Genomic DNA, 18,610 nt, shown 5'->3' on the forward strand with positions numbered 1-18,610 from the left:
GGGCTGCTTTCACTTTTCTCTGTAAAGACCTGTTTTCGTGATTGACCCTCACCCAAATTTACCAACTTTTACGGAACTTGAGGGGATCCCCAAAGTCTCTAGTGACCTCCTCAACCTTTTAATGGTGAGCTAGGCTTTGTGCAGTTTCCTGTCCCTGAAAAATATGGATATTTAGAGAAAAATCTTGTCTGGGCCCAGACTGGAGGTCAAAGTTGAAGGTGGAGTGAGGAAGCCTGTACTATCTTTGCCGCTGATGTGTCAGATGTGGCAGGGGGCCAGCCTTGAACTTCGGTGGTCTCTAAGTAGCCTGAGGGCATTAAGTGGCATTGGTGGCTGCCAGGGTCAGGTGAGCAGAGGAAACAAAGAATCCAGTTCTACCACTAGCTCGAGAATATCCAGAAGGCCCAGCCCTAAAACTCTGTGAAAGTCTAAAAAGCAGAGGGGATGGGGATGGAGGTGGTAAAGTTGAGGAGAGGGGAGGGGTTAGAGAACAATGCTTGCCATTTTTGCATTGCAGGAGGAGTGTTCTCTGCTGCTCTATTGGGTCCTGTCTGCCTTGAAAAGATCCAGCTGCTAAACTAGTAAGAGGAGGACTGCTGCCTCTGCATGTGTGTGGCACAGGAAGTGACATGGCTGCTAGAGCTGGGATCTGGCTCCTACTCTGCCTCAGAGTTGCTGTATGACTTTGGCCAGTCCGTTTTCTTCTCTGGGCCAGTCCATTACCCCACCTCCACAAGGAGGGAGTAAGACTGTTCAAGCTCATTGATGTCTTCCAACTCGGACAGTTCAACTCAATTCTTTTTATAATATTATGTGACTTTCCATGACATTCTATACATGGCCAACAAAAATCAGTATTTGAACATCAGACCTCCTCTCCTAGTCCTAGGTCCAAATAAATGTCAGGGAGGAGGGGGCTGTGGCTAACTCATTGTGCAACTTTGTTGGGCAAGTGCCCTCCTCTCCCTAGCCTGTTTCCCCATCAGAATGGCTGGACTATAATGTTTCCCTGGTGCTATGCTTTCCTGCTTTGCAAAGTCCTGATTCTCATTTATTGGACCTGATTTGGAGGTGTCTTTTTTTTTTTCCCAGCACCTCCTTCATAGGCTTTCTCACTGCCTCGTGCCTCTGGTTGCCTGCCATCTGTTCCCTTTTCACCCAGAACCTTGATTCACTGGAGTAGACCAAAGATTACAATTTGGAGAAGACAGTTTCCAAATCTGGAGCCCAGGAAAACACAGGGCCAGGACAGTCTCAGCTGTGGTAACAGGGAGAAGAGACGTACAAAGTAGTCAAGTGGTGGGCTTGAAATAACCCTGAGGTGAGGGGGCACTGTTGCGTGGCTCCTGTCACAGGAGCTAGTCCTCCATATCCTCTATCCAGCTACCAAACATTCTGCCACACCAGTCAGATTTGGGACTGATAGATATTTGATGTTGGGCTGGGCCCAAAATAAGTAGGGATTGATGAAAATGAAAGTAGTCTTTGACATGCTAAAGAGGTCTCAGCTGGGTGCCCTTCTTCTTGGTCCTGATATTTCTAAGTCTCAGGGAGAGATTGTGTATGTACACATTAAGGTAGAAGGGATATTGGGGGGGGTGGCACACCTCCTTGTTTGTATAGCCCACTCCTCCCCAGGGACAATGTATGGCAAGACCAAGTATGGGCATAAACTTGCACCTCAAACTGCCTTCTTGAAGAGGGTACCCTCCAGGCCCCCATTACACATGCTGAGTGATACGCGATCAACTTGTTTGGTCACTACAGGGGCTGGTGGTGGGGAGCAAGAATACTTTCTCTTCTTAAGTTTCTTCACCTACAAAGTGGAGATAATCACTCTGCTGCTTAATACCTTGTTTCTGTGGTGAAAAGCCCATGAGAACAGATGTGCAGGCTGTGTGGAGGCAACTCTATAAACTCAGGTAGACAGACTGATTCACATGACTACACTGCTCATTTCTTTCTTCACCAAATGTTCCATGGGCACCTCCTCTATGCCAGGCCTGGTGATAGGCATTGGGAGGAGTGGGTACAGTGGTAACATTCTGGGAGAAAGGGGACTCTGGCGATGGAGTTCTGAGAGGAGCTGAAAGCTAGACGTCTGGCAAAGGTGATGTGGAGCATTGCAGATGAAGAGGTTCCTTCCCTCCAGGGTAGGGAAGGGCATCAGAGAAAAGTTCCATGGAGGATGGCCTTGAGGATTATGTCAAGTCAGAAAAGTAGGGAAAGGATTCCTGCCCAATACAAAGCCCATCAGTCTGAGAGAGTATGGTGGGTTAAGCAAAAGCTAGGATTCTGGACATCTGGGGCTGAGTATTTGTATATAGAGAGAGGAAGAGCTGGAAACTGGGCTGGAAAGATAGGTCTGGAATGAAAGTGTAAAAGACCATGGCTGTCTGGCTAAATTGAGGCTCAGCTAGCTAAGTTTGTCCTTCCCATGGAAGCAAGCTAAATAGTGTAGTGGCACTGATACCAGACTGCCTGGGCTGGGATGCTGGCCATACCACTTTGGAGCAGTGTGAACTGGGCAGGTTAATTCCCCTCTCTGAGTTTCAGTTTTCTCTTCTGAAAAAAAGTAATAATAGGAGTGCCCATGTCACAGAGTTGTGGTAAAAAATAAATGAGTATTACACGTAAGTACTCAGTACAGAGCCTGATACATACAAAACTCTCAATAAATGTTAACTGCTGCTACTGTATTATTATTGTTGGTCTACTTCTGATTCAGTGTACAGCTCTTCAAAGTTATAGAACTAATTTTGAAACCATTTTTTCATATAAACACACAAGAGCCTGTGACTCTTTATACAGAGATGTTTTTAAACTTGCTTATTTTATTGAAATATACTTGATATACAATGTTGGATTAGTTTCAGGTGTTTAGCAAAGTGATTCAGTTATACAACATATATATCTTTTTTTTCCAGCTTCTTTTCCGTTATAGATTATTGCAAAATGCTGACTCTAGGTCCCTGTGCTATACAGTAGGTCCTTGATGGTTATCTATTTTATATATAGTAGTTAATCCCAAACTCCTAATTTATCCCTCCCCCCAACTTTCTCCTTATGTAACTATAAGTTTGTTTTCTATATCTGTAGATCTGTTTCGATTTTGTATATAAGTTCATCTGTATCTTTATTTTTTTTAAGGTTCCACATATAAGCGATATCATATGATATTAGTCTTTCTCTGTCTGGCTTATTTCACTTAGTATGATAATCTCTAGGTTCATCTGTATTGTTGCAAATGGCATTACTTCATTCTTTTATATGGCTGAGTAATATTCCATTGTGTAAATATACCACCTCTTCTTTATCCATTCATCTGTTGATGGACATTTAGGTTGCTTCCGTGCCTTGGCTATTGTAAATAGTGCTGCAATGAACATTGGACTGCATGTATCTTTTCGAATTATGGTTTTCTCTGGATGTATGCCAGGAGTGGGATTGCTGTATCACATGGTAGTTATTTTTTTTTTTTTTAAGGAACCTCTATACTCTTCTCCATAATGGTTGCACCAATTCACATTACCATCACCAGTGTAGGAGAGTTCCCTTTTCTCCACACCCTCTCCAGCATTTATTGTTTGTAGACTTTTTGATGATGGCCATTCTTATGGGCGTGAGGTGATACCTCACTGTAGTCATTTCTCTAATAATTAGTGATGTTGAGCATATTTTCATGTGCCTTTTGGCCATCTGTGTGTCTTCCTTGGAGAAATGTCTATTTAGATCTTCTGCCCATTTTTTGATTGGGTTGTTTGTTTTTTTGATATAGAGCTACATGAGCTGTTTGTATATTTTGGAGGTTAAACTCTTGTCAGTTGAATGATTTTCAAATAGTTTCTCCCATTCTGTAAGTTGTCTTTTGGTTTTGTTTATGGTTTCCTATGCTGTGCAAAACCTTTTAAGTTTAATTAGGTCCCATTTGCTTATTTTTGTTTTTATTTCCATTACTCTAGGAGACAGATCCAAAAAGATATTGCCATGATTTATGTCAAAGAGTATTCTGCCTATATTTTCCTCTAAGAGTTTTACAGCATACAGTCTTACATTTAGGTCTTTAATCCATTATGAGTTTATTTTTGTGTATGGTGTTAGAGAATGCTCTAATTTCATTCTCTTGCATGTAACTGTACAGTTTTCCCAGCACCACTTATTGAAGAGACTGTCTTTTCTCCATTGTGCATTCTTGCCTCCTTTGTCATAGATTAATTGACCTTGGCACATGGGTTTATTTCTGGGATTTCTATCCTGTGACATTGATCTATATTTCTGTTTTTTTGTGCCAATACCATACTGTATTGATTACTGTAACTCTGTAGTATAGTCTGAAGTCAGGGAACCTGATACCTCCAGCTCCCTTTTTCTTTCTCAAGAATGCTTTGTTATTTGGAGTCTTCTATGTTTCCATACGAATTTAAAAAGTATTTTATGCTAGTTCTGTGAAAAATGCCATTGGTAATTTGATAGGGATTGCTTTGAATCTGTAGATCGCATTGGGTAGTATAGTCATTTTAACAATATTGATTCTTCCAATATAAGAACATGGTATATCTTTCCATCTGTTTGAGTCATCTTCGATTTCTTTCATCAGCATCTTATAGTTTTTGTAGTGTAGTTCTCGTGCCTCCTTAGGTAGGTTTATTCCTAGGTATTTTATTCTTTTTGATGCAATGGTAAATGGGATTGTTTCCTTAATTTCTCTTTCTGATCTTTCATTGTGAGTGTATAGAAATGCATCAGATTTCTGTGTATTAATTTTGTATCCTGAAACTTTATGAAATTCATTGATGAACTCTAGTAGTTTTCTGGTAGCCTCTTTAGGATTTTCTATGTGTAATGTCATCTGAAAACAGTGACAGTTTTACTTCATCTTTTCCAATTTGGATTCCTTTTATTTCTTTTTCTTCTCTAATTGCCATGGCTAAGACTTCTGGAACTATGTTGAATAAAAGTGATGATAGTGGAAATACTTGCCTTTTTCCTGATCTTAGAGGAAATGTTTTCAATTTTTCACCATTGAGTGTGGTGTTAACTGTGGGTTTGTTATATATGACCTTCATTATGTTTAGATACATTCCCTCTATGACCACTTTTTGGAGAGTTTTTATCATAAATGGATGTTTAATTTTATCAAAAGCTTTTCCTGCATCTTTTGACATGATCATATGGTTTTTATTCTTCAATTTGTTAGTGTGGTGTATCACACTGATTGATTTGTGGATATTGAAATTTCCTTGCATCTCTGGTATAAATCCCAGTTGATCATGGTGTATGATCCTTTTAATGGATTGCTGCATTTGGTTTGCTAATATTTTGTGGGGATTTTTACATCTGTGTTCATCAGTGATATTGGCCTGTAATTTTTTTTTCCTGTGGTATCTTTGTCTGGTTTTGGTGTCAGGGTGATGGTGGCTTCATAGAATGAGTTTGGAAGTGTTCCTTCCCCTACAATTTTTTGGAACAGTTTCAGAAGGATAGGTGTTAACTCTTCTCTAGATGTTTGGTAGAATTTGCCTGTGAAGTCATCTGGTCCTGGTGTTTTGTTTATTGGGAGTTTTAAAATATAGATTCAATTTCAGTACTTGTAATCATTCTGTTCATATTTTCTGTTTCTTCCTGGTTCAGTCTTAGAAGATTATACCTTTCTAAGAATTTGTCCATTTCTTCTAGGTTGTCCAATTAATTGGCATATAGCTGCCTGTAATAGTTTTTTTATGGTCCTTTGTATATATGTGGTGTTGTTTGTAACTTCTCCTTTTTCATTTCTAATTTTATTGATTTGAGCCCTATCCCTTTTTTTCTTGATGAGTCTGGCTAATGGTTTATCAATTTTGTCTATCTTCTCAAAGAAACAGCTTTTAGTTTCATTGATCTTTGCTATTGTATTCTTCATCTCTATTTCATTTATTTTTGCTCTGCTATTTATGATTATCCATCTACTCTTCTTTCTCTAGTTGCTTTAGGTGTAAGGTTATGTCGTGTATTTGAGATTTTTTTGTTTCTTGATGTAAGCTCGTATCACTATAAACTTCCCTCTTAGAACTGCTTTTATTGTGTCCTGTAGGTTTTGGATCATTGTGCTTTTGTTTTCATTTGTCTCTAGGTATTTTTTTTTATTATTCTTTGATTTCTTCAGTGATCCATTGGTTATTTAGTAGCATATTGTTTAGCCTCCACATGTTTTGTGTCCTTTGCAGTTTTTCTCATGTAGCTGATTTCTAATCTCATAGTGTTGTGGTTGAGAAGGTTGCTTCATATGATTTCAATTTTCTTAAATTTACTGAGCCTTGCTTTGTGGGTCAGCATGTAATCTATCCTGGAGAATCCATGTGTACTTTATTAGAAGGTGTATTCTGCTGCTTTTGTATGGAATGCTCTATAAATATCAATTAAGTCAATATGGTCTAATATGTCATTTAAGGCCTGTGTTTCCTTATTGATTTTCTGTCTGAAATATCTGTCCATTGATGTAGGTGGGGTGTTAAAGTCCCCCAATATTATTGTGTTACTGTTGATTTCACCTTTCATGGCTGTTAGAATTTGCCTTATATATGGTATGCTCCTATGTTTGGTGCATATATATTTACAATTGTTATATCTTCTTTTCAGGTTGATTTCTTGATCATTATGTACTATCCTTCCTTGTCTCTTGTAACAGTCTTTATTTATTTATTTATTTTTTGTGGTACGCGGGCCTCTCACTGTTGTGGCCTCTCCCATTGCGGAGCACAGGCTCCGGGCGTGCAGGCTCAGCAGCCATGGCTCACAGGCCCAGCCGCTCCACGGCATGTGGGATCTTCCCAGACCGGGGCATGAACCCGTGTCGCCTGCATCGGCAGGCAGACTCTCAACCACTGCGCCACCAGGGAAGCCCACAGTTTTATTTTAAAGTCTGTTTTGTCTGATATGAGAACTGCTACTCCAGCTTTCTTTTGATTTCTATTTGCATGGAATACCTTTTTCTGTCCCCTCATTTTCAGTCTGTATGTGTCTCTAGACCTGAAGTGGGTCTCTTGTAGTCAGCATATATATGGGTCTTGTTTTTGTATCCATTCAGCCAGTCTATGTCATTTGTTGGAGCATTTAATCCATTTACATTTAAGGTAATTATCAATATGTATGTTCTTACTGCCATTGTGTCCATTGTTCTGGATTTTTTTGTAAGTCTTTTTTCTTCCTTTCTTCTTTTGTTCTCCTCTCTTATGATTTGTTGACTATCTTTAGTGTTGCATTTGCATTCCTTTTTCTTTTTTGTGTGTATATCCATTGTAGAGTTTTGGTTGCTGTTACCCTGAGGTTTTGTTATAGCAGTCTATATAGATTCATGATTGTTTTAAGTTGCTGATCTCTTAATTTCAAATATCCTGCATTTGTACTCTCCTCCTCTCACAATTGCTGGTTTAGATATATTTGTATGTGGATGATTTCCTACTTTTACTGTATGTTTGCCTTTACCATTGAGGTTTCCCATTTTGTAATTTTCTTATTTCTAATTTTGCCCTTTTCTTTTCCTCCTAGAGAAGTTAATTTAACATTTCTTGTCAAGCTGAATTCTTTAGCTTTTGCTAGTCTGCAAAGCTTTTGATTTCTCTGTCAAATCTGAACAAGAGCCTTGCTGCATAGAGTATTATTGGTTTTAGGTTTTCCCCTTTCATCACTTTAAATACATTGTGCCACTCCCTTCTGGCTTGCAGTGCTTCTGCTGAAAAATCAGGTGATAACCTCATAGAGATTCCCTTGGATGTTATTTGTAGCTGTTCCCTTGTTTCTTTTAATATTTTCTCTTTATCTTTAATTTTTGTTCATTTGATTAGTATGTGTCTTGGTGGGTTCCTCCTTGGGTTAATCCTATATGGAACTCTCTGTGCTTCCTGAACTTGGTTGACTGTTTCCTTTCCCATGTTAGGGAAGTTTTCAGCTATCATCTCTTCAGATATCTTTTCAGGCCCTTTCTCTCTCTTCTTCTGGGATGCCTATAATGTGAATGTTGGTGCATTTGACATTGTCCCAGAGGTCTTTTAAAGTGTCCTCATTTCTTTCCATTCTTTCTTCTTTATTCTATTTCATAGCAGTGATTTCCACCACTCTGTCTTCCAGCTCACTTATCCATTCTTCTGCGTCATTTATTCTGCTATTGATTTCTTCTCGTTTGTTTTTCATTTCAGTTATTGTATTCTTCAACTTTGTTTGGTTGTTCTTTATATTTTCTAACTCTTTGTGAAAATTTTATTGTAACTTATCACTCTGTGCATCCATTCTTTCCCCGAGTTATTGGATCATCTTTATGGTCATTACTCTGAACTCTTTCTTGGGCATATTGCATAGCTCCATGTTAGTTATTCTTCTGGGGTTTTATCTCATCCTCTGCCATCTCATTTTGTCTCAATTTATTTTTGTATTTTTATGTGTGGAAGGTTAGTTATGTTTCTCGACCCTAGAGAAGTGGCCCTTTGTAGAGTATGTCCTATGTATCCCAACAGTACACTCCCCTCTTGTCACCCATGGGCCAGGAACCAACTGGTCCCAGAGTAGGTTCTAATCTGTATTTGCGGATTCAGTTCTGCAGTGTCCTGGATAGTAGCTTTCTTGTTTCTTGTTTTTGCCTCTGGTGGGTGAGGCTGGTCTAGATATTTGTGCAGGCTTCTTGGCAGGATTGGCTGGTCCCTGCCCACTGGTGTGTGGAGTTGGTCCTTGGCCCTCTAGTGGGCAAGGCTGTGTCGAGGGGCATGTCTAGAGTCAGCTTTGGGCTTGGAAAGTCTTTAGCCAGCCTGTCTGCTGATGGGTGGGGCTGTGTTCCCACCCTATTGGTTTTTTGGCTTCTGGCATCCCAGGGCTGGAACCAACAGGCTGTTGGGTGGGGCCAGGTTTTAGTGCCAAATGGCAAACTCCAGGAGAACTCACACTGATGAATATACCCTGGTACCCCTGCCTCCAGTTTTCTTGTCCCCACAGTGAACCATAGCTCACCCCTGCCTCCCGAGGAGACACTCCAAGACCCACAGGTAGGTCTGGCCCAGGGTCCTATGAAGTCACTGCTTTTGCTCTGGGTCCTGGTGTGCATGAGACCTTGTGTGCACCCTCCAAGAATGGATTCTCTGTCTCCCCCAGTTCTGTGGAGCTCCTTCACTCAACCTCCCCTGGCCTTCAAAGCCAGATGCTCTGGGGGCTCTGACATAGTTACGGACATAGTTTGTGCCTCATTTCCTTCAAATGTCTCTCAAATGTCACCTTATTAGTGAAACCTTCCCTGGATACTTGAATATAAAATAGCAATCCCCATTCCTAACCCCTTTACTCTCCAATCCCCTAATTGACCTCTTTTTCTTACCCATAGCATTTACCACTTTCTGGTATATTATTTTTATTGTTATTTATTTGTTTTTATTGTCACTTTTTAACTTCTATTTCCCATCATTATAATGAAAGCTCCATGAGGGCTGACAATGAACAAAATACATAAGTAAAATATATAGTATGTCAGATGGCAATAAATGTTACGAAGAAAAATAGAGCAGGAAAGGGGTAGAAGGAGTATTGGTGGGAGGGTGCTGCTTTAAACAGGGCAGTTAGGGTAGGCCTCACTGAAAAGGTGAAAGTCAAACAAAGATCTGAGGGAATTGAGGGAGCAAACTATGAGACTATCTGGAGGAGAAGCATCCCAGGCGGAAAGAACAACAAGTACAAAGATCCAGAGGTGGGAACATGCTGGAATATTAGAGGAACAACAAGGCAGGCAGTATAGCTAGAGTAGAGTGATTGTGGAGAAAAGTGGTGGGAGAGGGGGTCAGAGAGAACATGGGAGGCAGATGGCATATGACTTTTTGCATTATTTTAAAGACTTTAAACTTTGCAGATTTTGAGCTGAGGAGTTGGCATGGTCTTAGTGAAATGTCTAGGGAGCTGTAGCAGCAAGGAAGGAGGAAGCAGTGAGATCAGGACAGAGGCCCCTACAGTGATCCAGGTGAGAGGAGGGTAGAGGCACTAGAGGCAGTGAGAAGTAGTTGAGTTCTAGATGTATTTGGAAAATAGAACTGGCCAGACGTGGTGATGAAGGATGTGAGAGAAAGAGAAGAGTAAGGAATAGGAGCTTTCAGAACTCTGAGAGGGAGGGATTGGCAAGGTGAGACCAGAACCAGGAGAGCTGACTCTCCCAGAAGCCATGGGAGACACAGGGGTTTTATAAAAGGTGATATTACCAAGAGTGTATGTGTCAGATGCTGCCCAGAGGCACAGCAAGATAAAAGTAGAAAGGTGGGCTTCCCTGGTGGCGCAGTGGTTGAGAGTCCGCCTGCCGATGCAGGGGACACGGGTTCGTGCCCCGGTCTGGGAGGATCCCACATGCCGCGGAGCGGCTGGGCCCGTGAGCCATGGCCGCTGAGCCTGCGCGTCCGGAGCCTGTCCTCCGCAACGGGAGAGGCCACAACAGTGAGAGGCCCGCGTAACGCATTAAAAAAAAAAAAAAAAAAAAAAAAAAAAAAAAAAGTAGAAAGGTGCCATTGGATATGGATCTGAGTAGTCACTGGTGATGTGGGCAAGGCCAGTTTGGAGCAGACATGAGGGTGTATGCCAGACTGCAGTGGAGTGTCAAGAATTTGGTCTGCAAGGAAAGGGAGAATGTATGCAGCTTCCCTGCTCTAGAAGTTTGACTGCAAAGAGATAGTAGGTAGAGGGGGCTCTTGGGTTCAGGTTGTTTTTACAAGATGGAAAGATATGAGCTTGTTTATATGCTGAGGGGGAAAACCAATCAAGGTGAAGATATAGGAAACAGGATAATTGATGGGTGGGAGGCCCTGGATGTGGTTGGGGATGGGAACCAGAGCCCCTACAGATGAGTGGGCCTTGGCTGGGAGGAAAGACTAAGACAAGAGGGAAGGATGTGTGGATGCCATAGAATGTGTTGTTATGGAAAGTTCATGATATCACATCTAATGACCTCTGCCTGCTCTGGGAAGTGGAAGGCAAAGTCCCCAAAGTGAGAGGAAAAGCAGTAACTGGGGAGGTTCAAGGAAACTTGCTATTATTGGACAAAGTTTGAAATAGTTACTGTAGAGAATGGGAAAGTTGATAAAGACCTTTTTGTTATTATTATTTCTTCTATAGTGTTCATCAGTCCAGGCTTAGGAGAGGACAATGGCTTTATTCAAAGTTTGTGTATTACTGGATGAGAGATTGAAGTGATTTAATGAACACAGGGTCAAAGATAGACAGGGAAGGAAGTGAAGACAGGGGAGGGAAACAAATGAAGAGAAGGTAGGAGATAACATAGTCCCTAAAACACAGAGCCTGGCACAGAGTAGATCTCAATAAATATTTGTTGTGTGAAAGAATGGGAGATTCTGTGGGGTCAAACCATAAGGTTCCAGGAATGTAACTTCTGGAAACAGGCAATTCTAGCTAGAAAGGAGGACCAGCATTTCCAGGTGAAGCCAAGGGAGCAGGTGGTAAAATGGAGGGTAGATGATGTTGTGAGAGTCAAGGAGGTGAAGGAACTGCAGGTGAAGGCATTGGATGAGTCACTTGAGCAGACCTTGCCATCAGCCCAGGCTCCACTTTTCTACTGGGAGGAGGACACCTCTAACTGGGAGGAGACTGGCAAAGTAGGAGCTAGCAAGTAGACTAGTTTCTGGAAGCCAATGTCGACTGTGACTGTGACTCAGAAGGTACCAGGATGAAACAGATGGTTGTTCGTCTTGCATCTTCATCAAGAAGATGGCTTGAACATGGAAGAGCAGGGTTCCCTGAGGCTAGGAGAGCAATGAAACCCCTTTAGAGTTTGGAAATAACCAAAAAATAGAGCAGGGAGAGGGAGAACTCTGCTCCTCCCATATGTCCAGACCCTCACTTTGGACTTGCCCCAAACCCTTTAGCCTATCCTCAGTGCCTGGGACTGCCACTGTTCCTTACTCCTGAGTGCCCATTCTATCATGGGGATAAGGGCTGGGGCCTCTGACAGCTAAGGGGCTGCCACCATTCTCAGTAAGAGAGAGCCCTGTATATACACTGCCCAGGCCTATGAAATGAAGTCAGGGCTTGCCCCCGTCTTCCCCAGTGCTCCCACTCACATATGAGGCAGAACATGGTATCCTGTGAAAGCCCTGTCTTAGACAAGAAGCCTCATGGGTTCTAGTTCTGGCTCTACCATTGCCTCACTGTGTGACCTTGGGCAACTTTCTTCCCTTCTCTGGGCCTTAGTTTCCACATCTGTACAAAAACTGTTCTGCCTACCTCAGAGTTATAATAGAAGTAAATGAAATAATGGATGTGTAAATGTTTTGTAAGCAGTCAAATGCTCTGGGCCCACAAGAGAGTGGTTAAATTAATGCTGCCGGAATAAACCTAAGCATATATGGTCAATTAATTTATGACAAAGAGCCAAGATATACAATGAGGACAGGACAGTCTCTTCAATAAATGGTGTTGGGATAACCATTTATGGAAAGTTGATGATATCACATCTAATGACCTCTACCTGCTCTGGGAAGTGGAAGGCACATGCAAAAAAAGTCACATGCAAAAAAATATCACATGCAAAAAAATGAAACTGGAGAGTCACATGCAAAAAAATGAAACTGGACCTCTATTTTACACCATACACAAAAATTAACTCAAAATGGATTAAAGACTTGAACATAAGACCTGAAGCCATAAAACTCCTTAAAGAAAACATAGGTGGTAAGCTCCTTGACGTCAGTCTTGGCAGTGATCTTTTTGGGTTTGACAACAAAAGCAAAGGCAACAAAAGCAAAAATAAACAAGTGGGACTACATCAAACTAAAAAGCTTCTGCACAGCAAAGGAAACTATCAACAAAATGAAAAAGCAACCTACCAAATGGGAGGAGATACTTGCAAACAATATATCCTATAAGGCGTTAATATAAAATATCAAAAGAACTCATACAACTCAAAAAAACAAACAACCTGATTAAAAAATGGGCAGAGGACCTGAATAGACATTTTTTTCAAAGAAGATACAGATGCACAACAGGTACATGGAAAGGTGTTCAATATCACTAATCATCGGGGAAATGCAAATTAAAACCAAAATGAGATATGACCTCACCCCTGTTAAAATGGCTGTTATCAAAAAGATAAGAAATATCAAATGCTGGCAAGGATGTGGAACAAATGGAACCCTTGCGAACAGCTCATGGGAATGTAAATTGATGCAGTCACTATGTAAAAAAGTATGGAGGTGCCTCAAAATTAAAAATAGAACTCCCATATGATCAAGAAATCCTGCTTATGTGTATTTATCCAAAGAAAACAAAGACACTAGATATGTGCACCCCCATGTTCACTGCAGCATTATTTACAATAGCCAAGACATGGAAGCAACCCAAGTGTTCAAGAATGGATGAATGGGTAAAGAAACTGTGATGTGCGTGCACACACACACACACACACACACGCTGGAATATTATTTTGCCATAGAAAATAATGAAATCTTGTCATTTGCAACAATATGGATTGAACTGGAGGGCATTTTGCTAAGTGAATAATTCAGAGAAAGACAAATACTATATGATTTCACTTATATGTAGAATCTAAAATTAAAAAAAAAAAAGCGAGCTTATACACACAGAGAACAGATTGGTGGTTGCCAGAGGCAGGGGTTGGGGGTGGACAAAATGGGTGAAGGGTGTCAAAAGGGACAAACTTTCAGTTATAAAATAAATAAGTCATGAGGATGTAATGTACAACATGGTGAATATAGTTAATAATACTGTATTGCCTATCTGAAAGTTGCTAAGAGAATAGATCTTAAAAATTCTCATCACAAGAAAAAAATTGTAACTGTGTGGTGATAGATGTTAACTAGATTTGTTGTGGTGATTATTTCACAATATACACAAATATTGAATTCTTACGTTGTATGCTTGGAACTAATATAATGTTGCATGTCAGTTATATTTCAGTAAAAAATGTAATTATGCCAGATTTGCCCTGGGAAATCAGGGAACATGTTCTCTATGCATTCAGTAAGTCATTCCTATGACTATGCATGCCCCATTCTAAGGACTGAAATCTTCAAGTCCGAAAGACCAGGATATTCAGGGCCCTCTCCAGTCTAGTCCCCAGCCTAGCTCTTGTTGAAACACATTGAACTTGAACCAGACTAAATTGGTTACCCAAACTGCCCTGCTTTTTCCCACTTCTATGTCTTTGCTCGCTGAGTTCCCTCCAATAATACCTTTTCTTTCCTCTCTACTAATTAAAACACTTTACACCCTTCAAGGCCAAGATCAAACACTACCTCTTCCATTATCCTTTCCCTCAAGTTAGCAGCTGAAGGGGAACTCTTTGGTTTCTGCAGTACAGTGGACCATTTGCACTTTGGATCTTGTCTTTGTGGGCCACCTTTCCGAATAAAGCAAAAGAATTTTCCCATTGCAGGAAAGAATGCAGACTGGTCAGTGGCATGTGCAAAGCAGATCCAGCCCTAGGCTAATGGCAATTCCAGGAAGGGAGGGAGGAAAGGAGAGAGGGAGAGAAGAAAGAAGGAAAAAAGGGAAGTTAGGAGGAGACAGGGAGAGAGGGAGAGAAGGGTTAAGATTCAGCTTTCTTGGAAGCTGCATTCCCACTTGTTCAGTTTACAGTCAAGATCTAACTGGGAAAACAAATTACCTGGAAACTGGTGGTTGTAATGGAGGGTGGGGGGAGGCTAGGTTATTATCTGGGGGCAATGCCAACAAGAGACTAAAGGCCAAGGTTGACATTTCATTCCAGGAACCTCCTTCTCGCACCTCCTAGGGAAATTTGCCTCAGAAGATTCATCATCAGAATTTGAGATGATCCATTTTCACTCCAGGCCTGTTGTGTGGATGGGGAAGAAACCAAGGCAGCAGGCCTTAAAGTTGTTTCTGCCCACAGCAGCACAGGCAACTGGAAGAACAACAGCTCAGAGAGGTCTGGAGAGCTGAGCTGCCAATAACATGGGCACTTAACTTTGAAAGTTTCTCAGTCTGCTCATCTGGGAAATGGGGCAGAGTTTCAGCTCTTCCTCTGCCTAGAATTTGGTATACTCCTACATCCTCGTCAAATGCAATTCTTTTGATATGCCCAGAGTATCTACATACTTTCAAGTGTCAACCAGAGAATCGGTGTTCTAGATGGCACAAGGGAGGCCACCCTGGCCAGGCCCCATTTGAAGGGTGTACTTTCCTGGGGTCCTAAAGTGGATGGAGCTGCTGAGCTTGACTCCTAATCTCCTAAGCCCTGACTAAGGGGATGGGGAGCAAAGTGAGGAGTGCAATCCCAGATAACTCACCCTTCAGGAACCCAGATTGAAAGAAAGGTAGAAGAGACCTGCAGTTCACTGCCCTAAAGTCTGTGTTTACAGTCCAGTCCTTCAGTTCTCTTGCCCCTTGGAGATAAACAGTTGCACTGCTCTCCAAAATTCTTTATGCATTTGAAAGTCTGGAAGCTGAGTGGGGCAGGACCATGGGGATAGATGTCCAGTATTCTTGCCTTCCTTCCTAAAGTCTCTTAGGCACTAGGAGCTAGGGAGAGTGGGAGAGGTAAGAATGGGGAGAGGCAAGTCAGTTCAAGACCCCATTCCCTGCCTCCCTTCCTGCATGATGGGAGATATTTATGTAGGGGCATGGGGGGTGGGTCTGTCAAGGCAGCTCCCAGGAAAAGCTCCAAACATCTAAAGTACTCCCCATATACAGATTATCTGGGCTTGCATCCTCTACCCCTTCACCTTGTGTCTTTTTCACTGCTCATACACATCCTCACCCATAGTGGTTTAGGAGATATAAAAGAAGGTACTGTGGAAAGATGAAGATTTAGCAAAATTGAAGGTGCCTGGATCTGGATTTGGATGGTTATATGTGCTGATTGCCTGGACCAGTTAGGAGGACTAAGCACTGCAGGCTGTGTTTCCCAGGCTCTCATATTAGTTGACTTCTAGTTTTCCTCAGTGAAAGAGACATTGAAAGCAGATTGAAGGACAAGAATGAGGGAAAGGAGAGGGTATTTCTTCCTTTTCTCTTGTTTGGATACCCATGATAAGCCTGTGATTCTACTTTCTATCAGGTGACCCCTGTCCCTAAAGTCTGGCCATACCTCCTCCCTCACCCCTCCAACCTAAGGGTGATGTTGGCCTCCTGCTGTCACTAAACTCTGGGTTAACTTCCTGTCCTTCTTAGATTCTCTGCCTATCACCTATGTAACCAATTTATTCTCTGTGTTAAATTCATTGTGACAAATATTTGGTAGTTTGTTTTCCTAGTTATATCTTGACTATAAAATAGACTAGTGTAATTGCAGCCTATGATTCAAGGTGAGTGAATGGGAGACTCCTTGGTCACTTGACTCAAATAGGGTATTGGGCAACAGCCCCTGAAAAGGGTGAAGCCCCTTTACTTCGCCACAACCTGGTGTCAGTAGATTGGCTGTGGACCCAAGTTTGGTTTGGTAACAATAGCAGCCAGAGATTCAATGGAGATACAGGGCTGAGCAAGATGATGTTACCCTTATACCTACCTGAATTCTTCAGGACTTACTTCTAGGACATTACAGCTCCAAATTCTCTCAAGGATCTTAGTGGGGATGTATAGGCCATTGGGTTAGTTTTCTCTTTCAGTGGCTAGGCTCCTATGCCTGTTGAATGCCAGATCACTCTAATCCTTCCCCATGGCCAACCAGACCCATTCCCCCGGTGAACTTCCCCACCCCCCCCCACACACACCAACACAACAGCCCCCAGGATTTATTTTGTTGAGGATTTTATTGTGGAGGATAATACAGGAGAGAAGCTTCAGACGAGTGGGTAGAGCTGTAGTGCCCTTAAGCTACCTGGGTCCCCAGGTGGCTTTTTGGAGGCATTGTGTGTTTCTGGGCAGGCTGCAAGGTTACAGTTGGTGTTTAAGATAGCTAATCAACACGGGAGGAATATCCAGCTGGTCGATGGCTTGTGGCTGGCTGGCGTGGCGCAGGGCTCTGCGGATGACTAAACGAGCCTGTGATAATAGTGACCGTGGAGTGGCTACAGGAAGGAAAAACAGGTCATGAGAAGCAATTCTCAGTGTAGTTCTCCCACCCAAGCTTACATCCATCCTGCCCTGGCTACTGCAGCCCTAATTGCTCTCTCCCTTCTAAGAAATGTCCCCTCCCTTCCCTCAATGCATGGTACCAATGGGGACACACTGAGGCCTAGAGAGGGCATGTTCAAGGCCACAAAACAGTCATGGGTAATGCCAGAAGAAGAAACTGGGCTAGTGCTATCCCCTACCTCATCTTAGTGATCCCTTCCCTAAAAAGGAATCTGTAACCTCTTCTCCACTGGGGCCCCAGGGAAGAAGATGATGTTTTCTCCAACTCATCCCAGAAGAATTAGCTTGGGGGGTGATTTGGGGCCCTCGGCCCTCCAAGCCAGGAGGCCTATTAGAGCTGGGCTGCCTGACACTCACCTCGGGCCTGTAGCAGCAATGCAGTGCCTTTATCATATTGTGAGTTCAGGTCCAGGGAGAGAGATGGAAGGTAGATGTTAGCACCAAAATCAATTAACAGCCGGATGTACTCTGGCTCACAATTATGGTGCAGGCAGATTTCGAGGAGGGTGCGGGACCGTGGAACTCGAGTCAGTAGGTGTTGGTCAGTACAGTTGTAGTCAGGGTCTGCCCCATGGAGCAAAAGTAGGCGGAAACAATCAAGGTGACCGTAGACTGCAGCCAAATAGAGGGGTCCAGAACATGAAGCTATGTTCGATGCCCAGACTGGTAGTTTTGCCTTGACGTTGGCCTCTGCACCATGACCCAGGAGCTCCTGCAGGATGGCAACAGCACCATCACGGGCAGCTGTGAGCACAGGAGAGCAGTTGTTGTAGATGCTACCACCAGGACAAGCACCAGCTTCCAAAAGCACACGCACACAGTCCAGATGGCCATGACTGACGGCAGTAAAAAGTGGTGTCTGTGCCTTGACGTCCAAGCTGTCAACATCAGCACCATGTGCCAGGAGGACCTGCAAGCAGCTAAGGTGGCCATAAGAAGCAGCCAAGCGCAAGGGTGTCCCAGGGATGCCCCAGCCACTTCTACTGTTGATGAATCGTTTATAACGCTCCTGGCGCAAAAGCTGGTCCAAGGTATAAGAGTCATTGTTGTACACTGCTTGATTGAGAGCCTGCTTCTCCCCCGTGTCGGTGTCCTCCTCCTCCTTATTGGGCTGCAGGAGGGAGAAGATTTTGGTGATGTCCATGAGGTTCACCTTGGCTAATTGGAGCAGAACTATTCTCATTATGAGCAGGAGGATATGCCAGATCTGTGGATGACAAAAACAGGAGAGACTGAGGGCTCCCATCAAAAGCCTGGATGCTTGGCCCCCATCTTTCACCATCAGGCTCTTCAATCATGGGTCCCTTGCTTCTAACTCCTACTCCACCTTATTTCAGACCCCAGAGATGGCTGCCAAAATAGATCAGGCCATTTCACAGCCTGATGCCTTTGCATATGCTCTTCTGCCTTCCCTTCAAACTCCTACTTCTGGGAAACCTTCCGTAACCTCCTCCTACTCTGCTCAGGGATTCCAAAGGATTACAACTAGGCTTTAGCTATGAACTTTCACATCACATTTCCACTTATCTGTGCTTCATCAGTGCGT

At 42.7% G+C, this 18,610-nt stretch overlaps 1 protein-coding gene across 1 annotated transcript; it reads right to left on the reverse strand.

The window, feature by feature from the left end:
* Nucleotides 1–16,720: 16,720 nt before the first annotated feature.
* On the reverse strand, nucleotides 16,721–18,268 carry ASB12 (ankyrin repeat and SOCS box containing 12). The gene is made up of 2 exons (XM_032620400.1): nucleotides 17,422–18,268; nucleotides 16,721–16,997 (listed from the first exon to the last, which is right to left on the reverse strand). The coding sequence occupies exons 1-2, from the start codon at nucleotides 18,245–18,247 to the stop codon at nucleotides 16,864–16,866; spliced, it is 960 nt and encodes a 319-aa protein (XP_032476291.1). The 5' UTR covers nucleotides 18,248–18,268; the 3' UTR covers nucleotides 16,721–16,863.
* Between the last annotated feature and the right edge of the window lie 342 nt (nucleotides 18,269–18,610).

Source organism: Phocoena sinus, chromosome X, assembly GCF_008692025.1.
Source record: "Phocoena sinus isolate mPhoSin1 chromosome X, mPhoSin1.pri, whole genome shotgun sequence".
Lineage (NCBI taxonomy): Eukaryota > Metazoa > Chordata > Mammalia > Artiodactyla > Phocoenidae > Phocoena > Phocoena sinus.

What these genes read in the sequence shown, in the direction of transcription:
- ASB12 (XM_032620400.1), bottom strand. Translation starts at nt 18,247, where the DNA reads ATGAGAATAGTTCTGCTCCAATTAGCCAAGGTGAACCTCATGGACATC. An exon ending in ATTGCTGCTACAGGCCCGAG is followed by an intron (nt 16,998 to 17,421) that starts GTGAGTGTCAGG and finishes TCCTTCCTGTAG; the next exon opens with CCACTCCACGGTCACTATTA.